At 39.0% G+C, this 22,213-nt stretch overlaps 1 protein-coding gene across 3 annotated transcripts; it reads right to left on the reverse strand.

Annotated features, from left to right (window-relative positions):
• Positions 1-1,621: 1,621 nt before the first annotated feature.
• On the reverse strand, positions 1,622-21,032 carry LRRC34 (leucine rich repeat containing 34). Of its 3 annotated transcripts, XM_010835215.1 has the most exons (11): positions 20,875-21,032; positions 15,327-15,447; positions 14,724-14,842; positions 14,567-14,631; positions 13,370-13,453; positions 9,970-10,098; positions 7,990-8,085; positions 6,555-6,709; positions 6,037-6,192; positions 5,283-5,409; positions 1,622-3,671 (listed from the first exon to the last, which is right to left on the reverse strand). In XM_010835215.1, the coding sequence occupies exons 1-11, from the start codon at positions 20,972-20,974 to the stop codon at positions 3,468-3,470; spliced, it is 1,356 nt and encodes a 451-aa protein (XP_010833517.1). In that variant the 5' UTR covers positions 20,975-21,032; the 3' UTR covers positions 1,622-3,467. The 3 variants fall into 3 exon arrangements, with proteins under 3 accessions (XP_010833517.1, XP_010833518.1, XP_010833520.1); XM_010835216.1 differs by lacking the exon at positions 6,037-6,192; XM_010835218.1 differs by lacking the exons at positions 14,724-14,842; positions 15,327-15,447 and having other exon boundaries at positions 14,567-14,667.
• Positions 21,033-22,213: the final 1,181 nt, after the last annotated feature.

A 22,213-nucleotide genomic window follows, 5' to 3' on the forward strand; every position in this document is an offset into this window, starting at 1 on the left:
TTCTGGACATCCTGCTGGCCTCTGATGCAGTAGGCAGCAGCTTATAAAATATGTGATCAAGTGTTTTCCTAGCCTGCTCAGAGCCCAGTACTTCTTGGCTGACCTGGCTTCACTTTAGTTCTCTTGGATATTAAAAAAGAGAGCCCTGAGACTTCTGCATAAATGCCTCAAACAGTCCTGTTTGGTTGCAGGTTTAGTACATGGCACCCCACTGCAGGCTCCAGATAAGCCTACTTTCTTCACATTCACCTATTTGCTTCCCATTCAGCTACCTTATGAGTCTCCTCTTGGGAGAATATTGGAACTTGTGGGTCCCCTCCATTGCACAGAGGAACAGAGAGTAGCCTGGGAAAGTAAACTGTATCACAAAGGTTTACTTTGATGTGACTGTGTCCTAGCCTGGGAGAATCTCTTTCAGAATCCTACTGACACCCCTACTAACCAGCATATTATGGAATATTTCAAAACAAAAGCTAAATGGATTACTGCTACATTAAACAACATGAATGAATTGCACTAATGTACAAAAGTAGTTGGATACAAAGAGCATATATATGATTCCATTTATTAAAATTCTAAAACATGCAAAACTGTTGTGTTAGACATCATGATGGTGGTTCTATTGGGGAAGATGGTTGGAGGCAGTTCTGACATTTACTCTTTTATCTGTATCATGGTTAACACAGATGGGTTAGCTTTCTGATAATTCATTTAACTATTAGATACTTCCGTTTAAGAGAAGTATATATTTAAAAAAAAATTAATTTGAAGAATGAGAAAACCAGAACGTTGGTTTATAATCTTCAGTGAGATTAAAGATGACCTGGATTGTAAAAATGCAGGTTCCCCAGACTGTTTGGAAATTCTGATTCAGTAGGTCTGACTCTTAAGAATCTATTTTTAACAGTTCCCCCATTTGATTCTCATTCTCCATACTTTAAAAAAAAATGCTGATTTAGCATCTTCAGTTTAAACTATACTCTGGACAGATGTTTGAGCATAAGAAGTCTGTCATACTGTTACACAAGTCTGAGTTTATTGGCTGTTTTAATTGCTAAGAGTAGCACTTCCTCATCAGCTTAATGTTTTCCAAATGTAATGACAATTGTTAAAAATGTTTTTATTTTTTTCTTATAGCATGGTTTTCTTACACCTTGAATTCTGTGGCTTTTCAGATTTGATCAAAAAAGTTTTATTTCCTATTGCATTTTTAACAATATAGAAACCTGACTTTCCTCTGACATGCAACTTTTTTTTAGATAAGTTATTTAGTTCTAGCTATATTCAGCATGTAATGTAAAAGTGCCAAAGAATTGATGCATTTGAACTGTGGTGTTGGAGAAGTCTCTCAAGAGTCCCTTGGACTGCAAGGAGATCCAACCAGTCCATCCTAAAGGAAATCAGTCCTGAATATTCATTGGAAGGACTGATGCTGAAACTCCAATACTTTGGCCACCTGATGAGAAGAACTGACTTGTTTGAAAAGACCCTGATGCTGGGAACGATTGAAGGTGGGAGGAGAAGGGGACGACAGAGGATGAGATGGTTGGATGGCATCACCGACTCAATGGACATGAGTTTGAGTAAACTCTGGGAGTTGGTGACGGACAGGGAGGCCTGGCGTGCTGTAGTCCATGAGGTCACAAAGAGTCAGACATGACTGAGCGACTGAACTGAACTGAATGTAAAAGAACTTTGTAAAAAACCAAGTCTTTATGTCTTCAAAGAAGAAGCCTTAAAGTGAAAAGAAAATAAAATCTGAAACATGCAGCAAATTGGAAACTAAAGTTTGATTAAGAACTAAACTAAGAGTCAAATCAGTCAAATCAGTCATAAGTGTCAGGATACATAAAGTCATACTTAGAATTCTGTAGTCTGTACAGTTTTTTTGGTTCCATTGTAAACATTTGGTGACAGAAGATTTTCAATAAGTGTTTTTTGCAAACAGTGGAAAGTCATGTTATTTCTAAAATTCCATGATCAGATTGTAGTATTGTTTTAATATAACATATGAACAATACTTATTTCAAAAAAAGCCCTGAAACCCATTTCACACATTGTTATTATTAACATCAACTAATGAGTGTATTTCTCAAACAACTGCAGATGTTTTTAAGATTTTGTTTTTCAGCACAGACTCAACCTGATAGCAACCATCTGTCCTGGATGATTCATCTCTCTGAAAGCGTGAGAATGGATTTCGTAAGGCATTTAGGTCTTTTCTGGCTCAGTAACTCTAGAACATTAAGTGAAAAATAATGGCTTGTATAATTTACTCAGATGTTCTTCCCATTTCATAACCATTACCACCATCTGTATCTACCCTTCAACACCCCTGCACGGGCACACACATTTCCCTGGGGAGTAAGGAAATGTGGTATTAGGTGATGAATATAAGGAAAAGCCTGATAAATTTTAAGTCATTAATAGGAAATTTTTATCTTAATTCTTTATTAAAGGAATGGAGAATAACAGATTTGGGTTTTTTGTAATGTTAAATTTTTAGAATAAATACAGCTATGATATGAGGAATTCATAATAATAAAGTGAAGGCAATACTTTGACAACTGTAAAACTGAACACCTTTATTTCACCTCATTACTCACAACATTTAGAGACAGATGGTTTTTCCTTTTAGATGCAAAACTTAGAGTAACCTCTTTAAATTGTCCACAGTTTTTTTTCCCTCACACTTTGCCTGGCTTTAGCAGTAATAAATCATTCAGGTTAAACAGTTAAGTGGTATATATATAAGTCTGTAATATATATATATATATATAAGTCTGTGTGTGTATATATATATATATATATATATATAAGTCCGTAATCAAAGGATTGTAGTGTCTATTGCCTCTTTGTAGAAATCTTAATTTGAAAACAGTTGGCCACAAACAAGGGTAATTATTTGCCATCAAATCATTAAAATGTTAGTGGCATCCTCCAAAAGAGAATTCTCTTTAAATATTCACTGGCAGCACTGACATGTTTGGAAAGTATACATTTATATGTATTTATATGTGTGTCTGTTTATATATATTTGCCTGTATTTGTGAAATTGTACCAAAACCCATCTATAATATACCTTAAATTCTTTTTCAATCTCTAAACCCCTTGATGGTCCCTGGAATCTGCCCCCTGAAACCTTTTTACTTCATGACAACTTTCAGTTAGGATACCTAAAATGACCTTTCCTTCTATACTGCTTTACTGTTTGGGTTTATTTTCTTTATAAAAAGAAATTAGTTCCTTGATTTCCTTCTCCAAGTGTTCAAATTTTGGTCCCTATTTTGTAAAATTTTTTTGAAAAAATTACACTACTCAGTTTTTCACAATGGACAGTTAGAATTTAGTATCTTTTACTTGTCTAACAAAAATAACATAATCTTTGAAAGAATTTAATAGACAATAAAATATTAATATCTGAAAAGTAATAAGACATAGATGAAAATTACTTTAAAGTTTGTTTTTCATAGATGTTGACCTACTGGTGCAAGAGAAAAACCTGCATTAGATGACGGGCTGCAAGCTTCTCCATAACCTGGTGTCCAGTAATAATGCCTTTTAAGGCCATTGGAGACTTCTGCAAGGTACACGTGTCCATCTACCACAAACGGCTCCACATCTGTATTGTCTGATTTTAGACGGCCTGTGTGAATTAAATCTGAATATGCCTAGGATTTTTAAGAAAAACTGTATCATTAAGAAAATAGTTTATTCACTTTACAAATTTCAACATTCACATTTAGATATAATTTATAGTCTGAAATATTCTGACTAACTGCTGAATTTTAATATTTTTCAGGTATTGTTCACACAATGTGTAAATTACAATCTCATAAAACTTATTTCTGCATTTTAACTTTAAGTATGTTTTGTTGTCTTATGACTCACTGAGGTAACAATTCTATATATATTACCAATTTTGTGGACCAGAGGTTTCAAGTCAAAATTTTCAAGTCCCAAGGTGACTCATAAATAGGGGTGGAGTGCTGTTGTATATGCCCCTGAAGATCCAGTGATAGCTGGGGATCCAGTTTTTAGAAAAATAAACACCCACAGATTTTGGCTTAAAACTTTTGAGTTCATGGACTCCCTGAAGGTAACCAACAGATTTAGGCTTAGAGACCATTCCCTTAGTATTAGATGCTGGTGTAGCTGGCCACATAATTATTTCTTCATTGTAGAATTTTCTTTGTATATCTTGTATGGATCATTGACATCTACATAAAGGTGTCATACAAACATGTTAAACTAATTTGTCAGTAAGGGTGTGATTACTGTAGAGAAAAGGAGAAATTAGTAAAAGATTCAAGTCTAACTGCTTTCTGCTATAGCTTGTCATTATTAGTCCAACTCAATTCAGCTTCTAGTGTTATAGAATGTGGATATGGTGTTTTTCTGAAATCAAGCTTTTTTTTTAAATAGTGTACATGTTATTCATCTTTTTAGTGATAGAATTCTGACTAGCCTTTTGGCAGTTTTTGAGAATTCTGATACTTTATTTTTCTTTCTATTCTTTCTAACTGAAAACTATTCATTATGATGCTTTTTGTGTTTTGAAAGCAGTATTAAGGGTTCTATATATTTACATAAGCAACATACCAAATATTTTGACAACTTGTACTGTATTTTCAAATTTTGTGTCTTGGTTTAATTATTGAGTAGCAGATTAGAGATTGTGCCACATCAAATTTATAATGAATCAACAATTGTGATTTTTTTTTTACAAAGCTAACTTTGGAGTAAAATTAGGACTGTATAATTTATCGTTTTATTTACTTATTTCTTTTCAGCTGCACTGGGTCTTTGTTGCTGTGCACAGGCTTTCCCTGGTTGCAGCAAGCAGGGGCTGCTCTTCACTGCGGTGTGTGTGTTTCTCACTGTGGTGGCTTCTCTTGTGGAGCACAGGCTGTAGGCGCACAGCCTTCAGTAGTTGTGGCACACGGGCTCAGTATTTGTGTTACATGGGCTCCGTTGCTCCATGGCATGTGGGATCTTCCCAGACCAGGAATTAAACCTGTGTCCCCTGCATTGAAAGGTGGATTCTCAACCACTGAACCACCAGAAAAGTCCCTCAGTGATATTTATACTAACATGTAGTATTTGATATCTATCACTGTTTGAACCACAGAACTTTCCAGTAGCTAATTTTTAGAATGTATGTTAAAATTTATCAAAACTGAAGTGTCTCACTATACTTTGTAATCCTGTAATCATCAGTAAATAACACCTGATGTTGTAGGGAAAGCCCCAGGAAAAAACCTCAGTGAAGACAAACTTACCACACATGTAGCTTCATCAAACTTGTTTCCCCAGATGTAGATATGAGAGAGTGTAGGATTTGTTTTCATTGATTGTGAAAGTGCAACAAGTCCTTTTCCCTCTATGTTGTTGCTCACCACAGACAACCTGTGGAGAAACAAAAAGTAACCCTGGAAACAGTTCCACAGAGAGAATGGATGAGCTACCAACAGCATTTATTACACACATCTTATTGTGTTGTCTTAGCATTCAGTGTATTCAATGTAGTAGTTAAAATACTGATCTTATAATTCCTGAAATCCAAGAAACTTTTCTAATTGGATTCTTCATGTACCTAAGTAGAGCTACCTACATTTTGGAAATAAACAGACTATTGTTCTAATTATTATTTAGTAAAGGTTTGGAGTGGATTACAGACATTTTTCAGGATAAAGTCACCTGAGTAATATTTTCTTCTTGATTCATTCTTATTTTAAAGTCATTGTCATATTGAGTGATTATAACTTTTCTGTTAGAATTCGGGATAAATAATATAAGTGATAAGAATTTTCTCATTAACCTTAAGCATTCATAACTGGTATCCATCTAATTTTAAAAAGACATTCCTTTAAAAAGAAAATAGAAGATACTGAAATGTTTTCTGTAACTTAATATGTCAGTTTAGAAACTGAGTTTTCATATTTCACCATGAATCGTAAGTGGTAAGAGGTTTAAGGTTAGAGTTCTAAACAGCTTTTTTTCTGTTATTTTGATTAAATGTAAAACCATACTAACGCTTTAAGAGTCCTGTTGTGTGAAGCAAGAGCGTCACTGAGATAGTTTGCTCCTGCATTTTCCATTCTGTTAAAAGAAAGATCTATTACTTCCAGGGTAGTATTGCTTTTCAGAACATCGGCCAAACACTTCATTCCATCCTGAGTTATTTTATTGCTGGGAAAGGAAAAATATGTAGTTATATATTAAAATATGAAGTGCCCTTTTATTCATTGAGATCGCAGGCTTAGAAACTTTTAAGCAGTACTTTCTATTTTAGTTAAGATTTATTTTAATCACTCAGTTTCTAAAAATGTTAATGAAAATTTGCCATAAAATGTTGCTTCTGTTCTGGTTTACGTATTTAAATTGCTCACTCCAGTTATTAGGAGATATTAAATCGGTTTAAACTGAATAATAAGTGAAGCTCAAGATAAAAAGATAAAAATGGTTTTATTTCCTAATTTTTGGATTTAGTGTCTAACACAGAATCATACCTACTATGAATCTTTACATAGATTATCCAGATTATCACTTACCAGCTTACATCAAGGTATTGTAGGCTCCTATTCAGATGCAGTGCATCACATAACTGTTTCATACCACAATTTTTTATATCATGTTTACACATGTGTAATTCAACAAGGCACTGATTTTCTTTCAACATGTGGCCTAAGTGAACTGTAGACTCTTCCTAAAAATAGATAAGTCTTTTTTTCTAAAATATAATTTTAAAGCAGTACATGTTTATTTCAAACATGGTCAGTTATTTAAATTAGCTTTTTAAGAAGATTTTATCAGTTAAGACTGTTAGTCTACAATTTGCTATTTGTTTAGCATGGCTTTTAAAAAGAAATCATTTTGTCACAAATTATACCTTTACCATCTTAGAAATAGGCAGTGGGCACTTGTAAAGTACAATGACTAAGTGATGTAAAAGAGGTTAGTTAAAAAGTCTGAGCGCCAAAGAATTGATGGTTTTTAATTGTGGTGCTAGAGAAGATTCTTGAGCGTCCTTTGGACTGCAAGGAGATCAAATCAGTCAATCCTACAGGAAATCAGCCCTGACTATTCACTGGAAGGGCTGATGCTAAAGCTCCAGTACTTTGGCCCCCTGGTGTGAAGAGCTTGACTCACTGGAAAAGACCCTGATGCTGGGAAAGATTGAAGGCAAAAGGAGAAGGGGGCAACAGAGGATAAGATGGCTGGGATAGCATCACTGACGCAATGGGCGTGAGTTTGAGCAAACTCTAGGAGATAATGAAGGAGAGGGAAGCTGGCGTGCTGCAGTCCATGGGATTGGCAAAGAGTCAGACACGACTTAGCAACTGAACAGCAACAACAGAAATAATTATTTAAAAAATATCATTCATCCCAGAAGGGAAGAAAAACACAATAATTGGTACCGTGGTTGAGCATGAGGGAATTCCCTGGCAGTCCAGTGGATAGGACTTTCTTTCACTACTGGGCCCAGATTCAGTTCCTTGTTGGGGAACGGAGACCCCTCAAGCTACAGAATGCAGCTTATCTATAGGATGAAGTCCAGATCTCCCAGACTGCTATTCTTAGGCAGTATGCCATTATTACTTATGATTTCAAAGATGCAGTGGTTCATCACATCAGTAAAACAAACAAGTGACAAAACAGTTCACACTGGGCTCTTAAAATTCTCTAGCCCTTAAACTTTAATCATTTATGTGTTCATCTTAAGCACTCTGCCCCTCACAGGTTTACCCACTGAGAATGAGTTTATAAGAACAAAAGACAACATATTTGCTTAAATAAGCAACATCTAAAACCATATTTATAAAACTCTTACCCAGAATTTAAAAGTTTCCATTCAAGTTTTCATTTGTAAATGGTAGTTTACAATTCTAAAAATACAGTGCATTCATGAACCTTGACATAACCCTCAGTTAGTACCTTCGTTTTATTCACATACAGCATTATTAACTGCTCACTTAGAATACATACCTGTTCACCATACAGTATGGGTCGGTTTAGGTTTAATCCCTTAATTGTTTGGTTTTGAGTTAGGACTGTTGCAAATGCTATCACACTTTGCATTCCCTAAAAACAGATAAATTCATTAAGGAAACTGACAAAGTATATAAAGTAACCTCCTTAATATTTTAGGATCAGTAAAACTGGGCTCTGATAAATCAAAACTGTGCTCTTAAAGGTTTAATTTCCTAGTCCTTGAATGTAGGTTGATAAAATTCAGAAAAAATCCATCTTTAACATGCACGGGGAGTTTCTTAAGGTTTCCTCGGATGTTTACCTCTAGATTTGCTCCTAAATCTTCAAGATTCCATATGATGCAGGCGTCAGACATGTGGACACACAAGTGGATCCCAGCTAGGGCTCTATGCTACTTACATATCCTTAATGCAAACCTCGTTTTATATTCATACTAACACACTTTAAATGTGTGATTATGGCAGCAAACCGTTACTAATCACATTTTTCACAACTCCATTTGGCCCCCTCTGCCTTTTGGAAGGGCCTGATCCTCTCGCATCTCTGTGATGGATACATACCTAGTTGTTACACCAGAAAACCTCTTCCCACTCCACTAGTCCTCTTAGCTTCCTGTCAGTTGATTGCCAGATCTTAGAAGCAGATCTTACAGATTCTGCTTCCAAAAGACGTCTCTAATTAGTCCATCTCTGTAGCTACCACCTCACCCAGGTTCTCATCACCCACCTGAACTAGTGCAGAAACTTCCTAAAACTGTTTCACTTCTGTAAATGGGAAACCATAAACCCTTGAAATAAATAGAAAGCATTTGTAAAAATAAATACATGAGTATTAAAATTACTTCAGTTTCTGTCAGTCATGCTACACTTGGGGAAGCACTCTCTTAGCACCACACCACACTTGGGGAAGCACTTTCTTAGGGTCTGCATGTTCTGGATCCCTGGCCTGGAATATTCTGCCATATCTCTCCTGAAGGCAGCTCTTTCTCATCCTTCACAGATGAGGCAGCTTTCTTCATCCTAGAATTACTTCCTCAGGTCTTAGGGATAACCATCCTATCACTCAGATGACCTCCTACCATTATCAGAGTACTTTGCCATCTTTGTAGCACTTTGCTCTAATTTACTGATATTTTCTCAACTAAAATATAACCTTTATAAAGGCAGAGACTATATCTGATGCACTCCTGTATCCTTAGAGTCTAGGATTGTGACTATTACGTGCAGAAAATACACAGTTGACCCTAAAGGGTCAGGGGTCAATTGTATACCTTGGTATCCATGGATTCAAAGAACCTTGACTCCTGTAGCAATTGTAGTATTTACTATTGTAAAAGTCTGCATTTACCTGGACCCAGCAGTTCAAACCCATGTTGTCGAGTCAACTGTATATTGAATTAATGCTTTCCCCATTCCTTACTTACTGTATCTACCCACTTAAACTTCAGAGCCTCCTTGGCCCATCTTACTGACATCCTGTCCCAGTGATTTTGCATTAACCTTTTAACTAGGTTCCTAACAGTAGGCCTGAAGGTTTGAAGGCATGTTTGAAAAAATGAAGCCCGGACTTTGTAGACATATCAGGTCAGATGAGGGCTCTTAGAATTGTGTTAGGTTTTATGCTATAAGTACTCACTGAAAAATGTTTCCACAAATAAAAAATTTACATTATACAAATGAAGTATTTGTTTAATTAAAAGGAACATAAGATTCTTCTTTAGAAAATCCCATGCAAGTTAAGAAGGGTAATAGATGGAAATTTAGGAAGATTTTTATTACACTGGATATTCTTCCATAAAATTATTATAATCTGATTTTTACTTAAAGATTTTTTTTTCTCTGATACTAGATCTTAGAGATGAGCTTAAATCATTCATAAGACTGTCATGTAGCTGGTCTCTTGACACTTCTCTGTGCTAGTTTCCAGGGAGAATGATCAAATACGTGAGTGACTCTCATAACCAGTTTAACTCACCAGATCACAGTCACCCAGATCTAACTTCTCTAAGGATGAATTAATTTGTAGCATTGCAGCAAAAAACATTCCACCCTTATTTTCAATCTTGTTTCCAGTCATTCTTAGGTGTTTCAGAGTTCTATTCTTCTGAAAAGGAAGAGAGGCAAAACTGGATTAAAATTTTAACCCACAGAATTCTCTTCAGATTACGGGAGTTAGGAGACTGCATTACTATTTGCAGACTCGGTCAGTTTTTCATGGAGATTGAACAGAATATATTCCATAAAGGTAATATTCAATTTCCCATAATAGGTAAAAATATAAAGTGTACAATTTGGGGATTCCCTGGTGGTCCAGCAATTAGGACTCTGCACACTCACTGCTGAGGGGTTCAGGTTCAATCCCTGGCCGGGGGACTAAGATCGTATAAGCCACATGGTGCAGCCAGAAAGTACAACTCACTAGATTTTACTACATTCACAGTGTTGTGCAGCCATCACCTCTAATTTCAAAACATTCTCTACCCTTAAGGGAGACCCTATACCCGTTAAACACTCACTTCACATTTCCCTGTATTACTTTGAAAATGACACAATTTCTCAGACATTTGCAAAGTTTAATTCCTTCTCGTAATTCATTCTTTCGATAAATCGTTCACAAAATTACAGACATTTCATTGTCCTAATGAATAAATATTTGAGCCATAAGTGTACATGCTGCTGCTGCTAAGTCCCTTCAGTCGTGTCTGACTCTGTGTGATCCCATAGACGGCAGCCCACCAGGCTCCCCCGTCCCTGGGATTAATTACCTTTAAAATTAAGTCAAACTCCGCCCTGCCCCCACCCCACCCCAAGAGTGGGAAGAAGGAAAGGATGTCCACTCTCACCACTTCTATTTTACATTGTACTGGATGGGGCTAGATAAGGCAAGAAAAAAAGGCGTACAGGTTGGAAAAGAAGCAAAACTTCTTGCATATGACAATCTTACGTGTAGAAAATTCTAAGGAATCCACCAAACCAAAAAAAGACCTGTTAGAACTAATATATGAAGAAACACATCCCATGTTTCTGAATCAGAAGACTATTCAGTTCAGTTCAGTTCAGTCACTCAGTCGTGTCCGACTCTTTGCGACCCCATGAATTGCAGCACGCCAGGCCTCCCTGTCCATCACCATCTCCCGGAGTTCACTCAAACTCACATCCATCAAGTCAGTGATGCCATCCAGCCATCTCATCCTCTGTCGTCCCCTTCTCCTCCTGCCCCTAATCCCTCCCAGCATCAAGTCTTTTCCAATGAGTCAACTCTTCGCATGAGGTGGCCAAAGTATTGGAGTTTCAGCTTTAGCATCAGTCCTTCCAAAGAACACCCAGGACTGATCTCCTTTAGAATGGACTAGTTGGATCTCCTTGCAGTTAAAACGGCTCTGTTCCTTAAGTTGATCTAAAGATTTAAAGCAATCCCTCTCAAAATCCCAGCTTGTTTGCTTTGCAGAAATTGATAAACTGATTTTAAAATTCATGTGAAAATGCAGGGGACCCAGAAGAACCAACACAACGTTGAAAAAAACAAAGAAGACCCACACTTCTTCAAAACTTCACTACAGGACTACAGTAGCCAAGATAGTGTGGGACTGGCCTAAGAACAGATATATAAATTAATAGAGAGTACAGAAATAAACTCACGTTTATAATCAACTGACTCTTGACAAGGATGTCAAAATTAGTGGGAAAAGAACAGTTTTAACACAAGGAGGTGTTGGGTCAACTAGATAGCCACATGAAAAAGAATGAAATTACTCCTATGTCACTTCATATACAAAAATTAAAATGTATCAAATAACTGAATGAGTCAAAAACTTAGAAGAAAATGTAAGTGCAAATCTTCATGACTTTAGGTCAGATATGACTTTAGATATAACACCAAAAGCATAAACAACAAGAAAAACAAAATGCATTTTATTGAACTTCTAAAATTGTGTGCTTCTAAAGATACTACTGCTACTGCTAAGTCACTTCAGTCATGTCTGACTCTGTGCGACCCCATAAACGGCCGCCCACCAGGCTCCCCCGTCCCTGGGATTCTCTAGGCAAGAACACTGGAGTGGGTTGCCATTTCCTTCTCCAATGCATGAAACTGAAAAGTGAAAGTGAAGTCACTCAGTCGTGTCCAACTCTTCGAGACCCCATGGACTGCAGCCCACCAGGCTCCTCCGTCCATGGGGTTTTCCAGGCAAGAGTACTGGAGTGGGGTGCCATTGCCTTCTCATACCCACTAGGATAGCTCAAATCAAAAAGTACCAAGTATTAGTGAGGATATAGAGAAATCCGAATACCCATACATTGTTGGTGGAACATAAAAAGGGGCAACCACTTTGAAAAACAGTTTGGCAGTCATTCAAGATGTGAAACAGTTTCCAAATGATCCATCAATTCCACTCCAAGGTATATACCCTAGAAAACTGACAAGTACACAGAAAAATGTGTGCAAATATTCATAGTAGCATTATTCATTATAGACAAAAAGTGGAAACCCAAATACCCATTAACTAATGGATGAATGAAATGTGCAATGGAATATTACTTGGCAATAAAAAGGAATGAAGTATGTTACAACATGGATGACACTTGAAAGCATTAAGCCAGTCAATAAAGGCCACATGTTATATGGTGATTCTATTTATATGAAATGGTCAGAATAGACAGCTAGAAAGTAGATATGACTGCAGGGTGCTGGAGAGAGAGGGAGAGAAGCATAGAGGGGGATTTCTAACAGGGTCTGTCTTCTGTGGGGAGGAGGTGTTCTAACAACAGTGATAGTGGTGATGGTTGCAAAACTGAATATAGCTGATCATTGAACAACACAGGGGTTAGGAGCAGTGACCCTCTGTGCTGTTGAAAATGAGTTTAACTTCACAGTTAGCCCTCCATATCCAAGTCCTACACTCTCAGATTCGACTGACCATTGTACTGCAGCATGTATTTAGTGAAAGAAACCCATATATGAGTGGACCCATGCAGTTCAAACCTGTGCTGTTCAAGGTGTCCATTGTATACTAAAAAAGCCCCTGAACTGAACACTTCCAAAGGATAAATTCTGTATGTGAATGATGTCTTAATAAAACTTGATTTTTTTTTATTGAAGTATAGTTGATTTACAATGTGTTAATTCCTGCTGTTCAGCAAACTGTTATATATACATTTTTTTAATATTTTCCATTATGGTTTATCCATAAAACTGTATTAAAAGTGAGTTCAAAAGTACTCATGTGGTGTCTAAATGTTAATGAAGTGCAACAAAAAATATACATTTGCACAATATTAAAATAAGTTGACATTAACATTTGTTTCTGTTGGTTTCAAGCTAAAATTAAAGAAATTGAAATCCCCAAATTGTTAGTTTGAGGTATATGAATGCTTACATGTAGGGCTTTAGCAATCAGTTCTCCACCTTCAGGCCCAATGTCATTAAACATAAGATTTAAGTAAATGAGATTATGTTGTTTCTAAAATAAGAGAAAAGAAGTTATTATACATGTATTACTAGAAATCAATCAAGAATATATGAGCTGCTTTTTAAGTAAAAGTGTTTACCAGCAAAGAAAATCTTTATAACCAGGAAATTTCAAGGTCCAGCAAAACAAAGGACGATTAAGGGAAAAAAATCAACATTCTCATTTAAACAAATATAATTACAGGATAAAGTAAAAGCCTATTCATTTTTTTCGTTTTTTTTTTAAATTGGAGGATAGTTGCTTTACACTGTTGTGTTAGTTTCTGCTGTACAACAATGTGAGTCAGCCACTAAGCATACACTCATCCCTCTTGAGCCTCCCTCCCACTATATTCATTTTTCATCAATGATTCAAAGTATGGATGTGCTTTATGTACTGAACCATAGTGTGTCACTTTGCAAAAGATGACTCAAGACGCCCTAGGTATGAGCTCTACTGAGACCATATACACAAATGTGTTTTTACTGTATTTCAAGTGTTGTAGCACAGTCAAGACCCTTGATATTTTGCAAAACTATGTTTTGTGTATATGTCTCTAGACTAGGTGATTTCACCATAAACAGATCTGAGAACATGTTGGTGGCTATGATTTTTGCAGCATTTTGATTTGTGGTTGTTGAAAATAACTTGGTTAGTTGTTTGTTTTTTAATCTTCACTCCATCCTTATATTCTGTGCTATTTCATGGGTATGAGAATTTTAAGATCTTTTTTGGCTCAGTAGAGACACTTGCAGCACATGAGAATGGGACAAATAGCTAGGAAATTAAAAAGCCAATTTAAGGGAAGAATAAAAAATGATATATGCTGCTTTAAACATTTTAACTGAAAATACAGACACACACATGTATATGCCAATCTTCTGAGGTTGAAACAAAGCCTTTTCTTTGAGGACACCTGTTCTTATTGGTGGACCACACTACCTTTCTTAAATGCAACCATAAAGCAGCATTTCAGTTTGGGTGTCTCCAAAGTGAAGTCTACAATAAAGGGTTAATTAGCGGGCTAGGGCTGCTGAAACCCTGCACATTCCAAAGAAAAGGCTGGTTCTTAACTCGGTCCTGGAAGAAAAAAAAAGGAACAAAGAACATTTTGCAGTAAGATACCTGGAGCAGTTTTGCAGCATAGTATGCGCCAACATCACTCAGGAGGTTGTATCTAACATCCAGACCTGAAGAATACAGATGAGTAGAAGCTGATATTCCTCCTAATGAATAATCAGGAGAATGAGAACAGGAAGGAATGATGCTTAAGGAAACATACCATTAATATATGAATTATTCTTTAAAACTCTGCAAAGGATCCAGAAATCTTCACCTGTTACTCTTTCTCCTGATACTGAGCGACTGTTACCAGCAATATTTAATGTGATTCCTACCGATCTGTTAAAATATTAAAAGGAAATCCAGTAAAGAAATAAAAATATTTTCCCTTCATGTTTAGTGACATCACTGGATAGTATTTACTGGAACCAAGTACCACAATACAGATTTTTATCAAGTGTAACTTAAAACTACTGAATATATACTACAGCTTTTGAAAAGCACTTTATGCATAATTTAATTTCTCAACCACAGAAAAAAACAAGTATTCCCACTTGACAGGTAATGACATTGAAAAATGTCATTCAGTGATTTGCATAAATAAACCCAGCTCACAGAAGTTAATGACCAATCTGGAACTCAGACTTGGAGAATGCTGGTCTAGTGCAAGACCTGTGTCAGTCATCTATGCTGAATCAAAAAAGCATGTCCATTTCATCCAGCATTTGCACATGGCTTTCAAATCACTCAGTATCCCAAGAGTTTTCACACAGATGAGTATCAGTGACTGTTCCTGATGTAATCAAGTATATGTCTTCCTTACCCTTTTTCAATTTCTTTATCCACTTCTTGGAGTATTTGCAATATAAAAGGTTTAATTTCCTGGGACTTTTCCATACATAGGTCATAATAATATTCCTGGAGACCACCAATAGATGCTGAAACTTTTGAAAAATAAATGCAATACTTTTCATCACATATAAATTATCCCAGGAGCTTCCTCCCACCAAAATTAGATTTCTTTCAAAGATACAAATATGTGTGGAGAGTCAGGGGTGAGGAGAAGAAAAGGAAGAATAGAGAAAGTAAAATAAGGAATGGGAGAGAAGAAAAATACTGTTTGGAGAACTAGGGCCATAGAGGTACCCACTGAGGATGGGCAGACACTTAACTTGGAAGTGACACAAAAGGAGAACTAACTTCCGTTAAGTAATAGGCCTGGCAGCTGAGGAAAATGATGTCCAGAAAAATTAAGTATTTTGCCTGAAATCATACAGCAGAGTATTGAATCAAACGACTCCAAAGCCTCTTTCCATTCTGCCATAATGGATTAGGGTAACTCATGTTTGCTTATAATGGCTTCAGATAAAGACAGTTTAATCATAGAGTCTAAACTCAAAAGGGATCTGAAAAATCAAGTCCAACAGGCTTCTTGAAGACCTTCTATACCCTGTAAGTTTATAGCATCTTTGAATACAGCTCTGTCTGTTCTTCCTAGAAGAACAGGTCTCTCCAAGTTGAGACCTCACTCATAGAAGTGCTTTACCTACCATTGTCTTCTATTTCCTCTTTCTAAAGGTGATTTTTCCCTGTCAGTCGCTAATAGGGAAGACAAACAAAACAGGAGTTGAAGTCTTCTTCCTCTGTTATACCTGCAGCTTTCCTTGATGCATTATCTTATTATTTTCAATACTACTTTTTAAAAAAACTTTTATTGGAATATAGTTGATTGACAGTGTTGTGTTGGTTTTAGGTGTACAGAAAAGTGAATCCGTTGTACATAAACTGTGTGTTGTGTAGTGTGTTAGTTGCTCAGTCCTGTCCGATTCTGCAAAGGATGGACTCCCCATGGACTGTAGCCCACCAGGCTCCTCTATCATGGGATTTCCCAGGCAAGAGTACTGGAGTAGATTGCCATTCCCTTCTCCAGGGGATCTTCGAGACCCAGGGATCAAACCTGAGTCTCCTGCATTGCAGGTAGATTCTTTACTATCAGAGCCACCAGGGAAGCCCACATACACATACATATATCCACTCTTTTTAGGTTCTTATCCTTCAGTCCCTGGTTCATTTCTGGCTCAAAGGAGGTACTGGTTGCTTTAGGCTTCCCTTGTGGCTCAGCTGGTAAAGAATTCGCCTGCAATGTGGGAGACCTGGGTTCGATCCCTGGGTTGGGAAGATCCCCTAGAGAATGAAAAGCTACCCACTCCAGTATTTTGGCCTGGAGAATTCCATGGTCTGCATAGTCCACGGGCTCGCAGAGTCGGACACGACTGAGCAACTTTGACTTTGCTTCACCCATATAATTTACAGTGTATCAAGTAGAGTCACAGTAGGTCCTCATCTATTTTATATATAGAAGTGTGTATATATCAGTCCCAATCTCCCAGTATATCCCTTCTCCCCTCCCCTTTGTTATTATTTTAAAAGCATCTTTCTCCAGGCCCAGGCTTTCTAGTGTAGAAGGTATGCTAACACTTTTCTTACAAGCACACACCGCTCCCTGTCTCTTTTCTGTCTTAGCTTTTGTGTTTGTGTCTCTCTAAGAGAGCTCAGTGATCTCACTACTCAACCACCCTGAGATCTTGAGGATCCAGCTTCTCTAAGTCTCTTCATCTCAAAAATGTTCCTTCATGAGTGGATTTCTGCACTATATGAACTAAAGAGTTTGCTAAACAAATGTGCAAAACAAGATCCAAGAGAAAGAGCATTATGTTAAAAGTGAAAGCAAATAATCTTTTCTTACAGTTTTTTTTAAATAAACTTAAAAAAAATAAATTTAGGGGAATTCCCTAGTAGTCCAGTAGTTAGAACTCTGTGCTCTCACTGCCAGGAGTCCTGGTTCAATGCCTGGTTGGGGAACTAAGATCCTGCAGCTGCGTGGTGTGGCCTAAATAAATAAATTTAACCTACATTTATTTCAAATAACTTGGAAATTCAGTATCAAAAAGAAAAAAAAGAAACATTGATCAGCAATCTCACTCCCAAAGAACCACTGCAATTGAGGTCTGGGAGTGTTCCCTATTATTTTTCTATATCCTTTTCCTCTTCAGTTAACATTATGAGCATCTTTACCATTTCATTAGATAATCTCTGAAAATTTTTAACAGCATAATTGTACTTAAGAAATCTTTCACTTACTAAGCATAAAATAATAAGGACCTACTGTATAGCACAGGGAAATATATTCAGTCTTGTAGTAACCTATAATGGAAAAGAATCTGCAAAAGAACATACATATATATTCTGTATGACTAAATCACTGTGCTGTATACCTGAAACTAACAGTATTGTAAATCAACTATACTCCAACTTAAAAACAATTTTTAAAGAAATCTTTCACTTATTTTAGGACATGTATTTATATATTTCATGAAATACTTTACATATACATGAAATACTTTATTTCATGTATTAAATAATACTTTTAGCACAGTATTTCCCAAACTGTGTTCTGTGGAATACTAATCTACTGCATGATCAAAGATATTCTAAATAGAATGGGGTTTATTGTAAAATAAATTTGAGAAATGATGAGTTAAACAACGCTAAACAGATTCCTATCTACAGTAATTCTCGGGACATTTAAAACTCTCAGGTACACAAGGACTCCTCAAGTTGTTGAGCCCGGAGGGGAAGGAGGATAAAAATGCTCCTAGTTGGAGAAGGCAATGGCACCCCACTCCAGTACTCTTGCTTGGAAAATCCCTTGGACGGAGGAGCCTGTTAGGCTGCAATCCATGGGGTCGCTAAGAGTCGGACACGACTGAGCGACTTCACTTTCACTTTTCACTTTCATGCACTGGAGAAGGAAATGACAGCCCACTCCAGTGTTCTTGCCTGGAGAATCCCAGGGACGGGGGAGCCTGGTGGACTGCTGTCTATGGGGTCGCACAGAGTCGGACACGACTGAAGTGACTTAGCATAGCATAGCATAGACTTAGGACTTAGGAGACTGTGGTTCACATGGAATACAATCCAAAAAACGCTCCTTTAGCATCCTCAACAGAAAATAAAACAAGTAGACCTCAAATGAATTTACTTGTTGGAACTGGGCTCCCACTGGGTTTCTTCCCTCTCCTCTGGCTCCTAACCTTCCTTGGTATTAAAAATGTTAAAATCTCAGAAATGGAGACCCAATTGAAACAGAGGTAATTATCTGGTGTTTGTTAAAAATGTAATCCAGGAGACACAGATCCAAGAAGCACTTGAACTGTATTCCAACAGACTATAGAATGGTGGCGATTTACAAAGGCAAAAAACCCAGGAAGTTACATAAATGGTTCATCAAGAATTGGGATTGGGGTTTGAGCTGGCAAGAAATGAGGTTGCTTGTTAAGCAAGGAATGGCTGGGAGTCTGAAATGATTACAAAGTTGCAATGGTGGGAAGAAATTTGAAACTAAGGGTGTAGCTAGCAGCTCCTATTTGGAGAATAGCTCGTAGTGTCCTTGAGTCTGACACTGTGCTGTATAGACCCAATGGACTGTAGCCCGCTAGGCTCCTCTGTCTATGGGATTTTCCAGGCAAGAATACTGGAGTGGGTTGCCATTCCCTTCTCCAGGGGATCTTCCCTACCCAGGGATTGAACCCATGTCACCCACATTGCAGGTGGATTCTTTGTCGTCTCAGCCACCAGGGAAGCCCAAGAAAACTGGAGTGGGTAGCCTATTCTTTCTCTAGGGGACCTTCCAGACCCAGGAATCGAACTGGGGTCTCCTGCATTGCAAGCAGATTCTTTACCAGCTGAGCTACGAGGGAAGCCAATTCAAGTTCTCAGTGATGAAAGGAATGCATCTGAAATCATATCCACAACAGCCACCCGGCTCCATTTTTTATGCCTGAACCACAGTTATTCCATTTTGATTTTTAAATAATTTTAAATATGTCATCAAAGAGAAGAGAGGGTTGCCTTGAGAATTTCTCAGGTTCATTGCCTGCCCTCAGCTGGCAGAACCATATCCAGGACATGCAAACAGATGTAGACCTACAAGTCATGTTTATGTGAAGGCATGAAGGAATCTTATATTACAGGCTAAACAAAGCCAAAGAATATGTATATTTAACTACCTGGCCATGGATTTACTGCTACTCTTTTATTTAAAATTCACCCAAGTATTGTATGTCAGGATTCTATGGCACCAACAGTTTATTTCCTATACTGTATTCATATTAGGAGAAAATAATAAACTGGTTTTCAAATGGTAAAAAAACCTAGGAATAACAATTCTACAAGAAAATGTCAAGAATTTAACCTAGATTCATTTTTAATCCACATGTGACTCGAATTCCAAATAATTTTTACCTAATATCCCATTTTAAAATTACTAGATAAGGACTTATTTTGGAGGTGGTTATCCTCTTCTATGGTGGCTCAGAGGGTAAAGCCTCTTCCTGCAATGCAGGAGACCTGGGTTCGATCCCTGGGGTCAGGAAGATCCCCTGGAGCAGGAAAAGGCAACCCACTCTGGTACTCTTGCCTAGAAAATCCCATGAATGGAAAAGCCTCCTGGTAGGCTACAGTCCATAGGGTTACAAAGAGTCGGACACGACTAACCGACTTCAGTTTCACTTTAACCTTCACCCTCTTCTATTGGAACAGTCAAGTGCTGGGAGATTGAGGACTGAGGGTCAGTCAGACTTTGGTGCTAATCCGGAAGGGCTGTGTGATGTCAAACAACTTACTGAAATTCTTCGATCTTAAATTTCCTTTTATGCTAAAAGCAGAGCATGTCAATGCCCACCTCACAGTGCTGCGTGGAATATGTAAGGCCTGTGGCATAATTCCCTATCTACAAGCACACAAGCATCCAAAATGTAAATTGTGAAGAGAGAGGGGTGTACACTTTCCGCTTCACATGAGAGTGAAAGTGAGTCACTCAGTCGTGTCCGATTCCTTGTGACCCCATGGGCTGTAGCCTGCCCGGCTCCTCTTTCCATGGAATTCTCCAGGCAAGAATGCTTAACATGCTACCAGATAATTCACGGGTGCATAAATACTTAAAACCGTGCAGGCGTGAACGTGCAAAGAGTGGTCTCCAGAGCCTCTAGCCCACCTGGGCCCTGCTCTCTGGAGACTTCATAAAAAGGGGCCCAAGTAGTGCATGGAGACAGAGAGAGAGCGACACACACACTTGAATTCAGGACAACCCACCGCGAGAACCGCGCACCCACCGCGGGAGCTTGGGGCTGCCCTCTCGCCCACGTTTGGGGGCGCCCCGAAGTTCCGGGCTCAGTAAGGGTTCCTAGGGGCCCTCTCCCGCCGGGCAACCCCTGGCCCAAAGTCTGCTCGGAGGACTCGGCCTGGCCATGACGCCCCTCGCGCGTTTCCTCCCGGCCAAGCTGGCGCCGAAGGGACCCCCTGTTTCTTACCGCTATCGTCCGCCGCAGCCCAGGCCGGCGTCGGGGTCCTAGAGGGAGCGGGAAGTGGGGACCCGGACGCCGGCCCGGCCTGCTTCTGGCTGAGCTCCATGCTCCCTACATCCGGCCGGCAGCGGCGGCGGTGTCATGACGACCACGCGCGTGCTCCAGCTCCGTCCGCCGCAGCCGAAGAGCTGCAAGCGGTGTGGCCCCACCTCGTGACCCCGAGCGCCTATGCTGCGCAACCCTCTGTCATTACCCTCTCGGTCCCGGAGCCCTGGCTGGGCAGGTAGTGACCGCCGATGCTGTGGAGGCTCCTTGTTCGCCATCTGGGTCCTGGTCCCTTGCCGTGGATTAAAGACACACGGAGGCAGGGCATCCTGGTTCTTCTGCAGAGAGAAGTTCTCCAGGTTTAGGGGGCATGACTGATGAACTAAGGGCCGGGGATACAAAGATGATTATGACACAGTCCGCTCCCCAAGTTGTGCTCATACCTGCAGAGGGTAGGTGCAAAAGCTGAGTTGCCCACCACAGCTAGGATGGACGGAGGTAAGGGAACTTAAAGGGGCTAGTTGATCTGTCTTGTGGAGGGGCCGGGCCATCAGGGAGGACTTCTTGGAGAAGGTGTCGTCCTGACCCGTCCAGGTGAACTTGCCAGAGGGCGGAACTGCTTTGTGCGTTTTGGAGATGAGCAGGTACTTGCTGCTGCTTCTAAGTCACGTCAGTCGTGACTCTGTGCGACCCTATAGACGGCGGCCCACCAGGTTCCCGTCCCTGGGATTCTCCAGGCAAGCATACTGGAGTGGGTTTCCATTTCCTTCTCCACTGCATTAAAGTGAAAAGTAAAAGTGAAATTGCTCAGTCGTGTCCGACCCTTCGAGACCTCATGTACTGTAGCCTACCAGGCTCCTCCATCCATCGATTTCCCAGGCAAGAGTACTGGAGTGGCAGGTACTTAGGGCTGCCCAGATGAACAGACTGGGTGTGTTTTAGAGGCGAAGTCAGTCAGACCGGATCCACGTGGAGTCCTGTGCATCCTCTGAGAAGCACAGCTGTTATGGGGCAGGGAGTTCTCAGATTGAGAACAGCTGATGGAGGGTGGATTTGGTGGCGCTGGTAGTTTAAAAAAATAAAAATAACCCGCCTGCCAATGCCGGAAACATAAGAGAGGCGGGTTTGATCCTTGGGTCGGAAGATCCCCTGGAAAAGGAAATGACAACCCACTCTAGTATTCTGGCCTGGAGAATCCCATAGACAGAGAAGCCTAACAGGCTACGGTCCATAAAGTCGCACAGAGCCGGACACGACTGAAATGACTTCGCACACGCAGGGGAGAAGAGGTCTGAAACAT

Source organism: Bison bison, unplaced genomic scaffold, assembly GCF_000754665.1.
Source record: "Bison bison bison isolate TAMUID 2011002044 unplaced genomic scaffold, Bison_UMD1.0 scf7180017864040, whole genome shotgun sequence".
In the NCBI taxonomy this organism is placed as follows: Eukaryota; Metazoa; Chordata; class Mammalia; order Artiodactyla; family Bovidae; genus Bison; species Bison bison.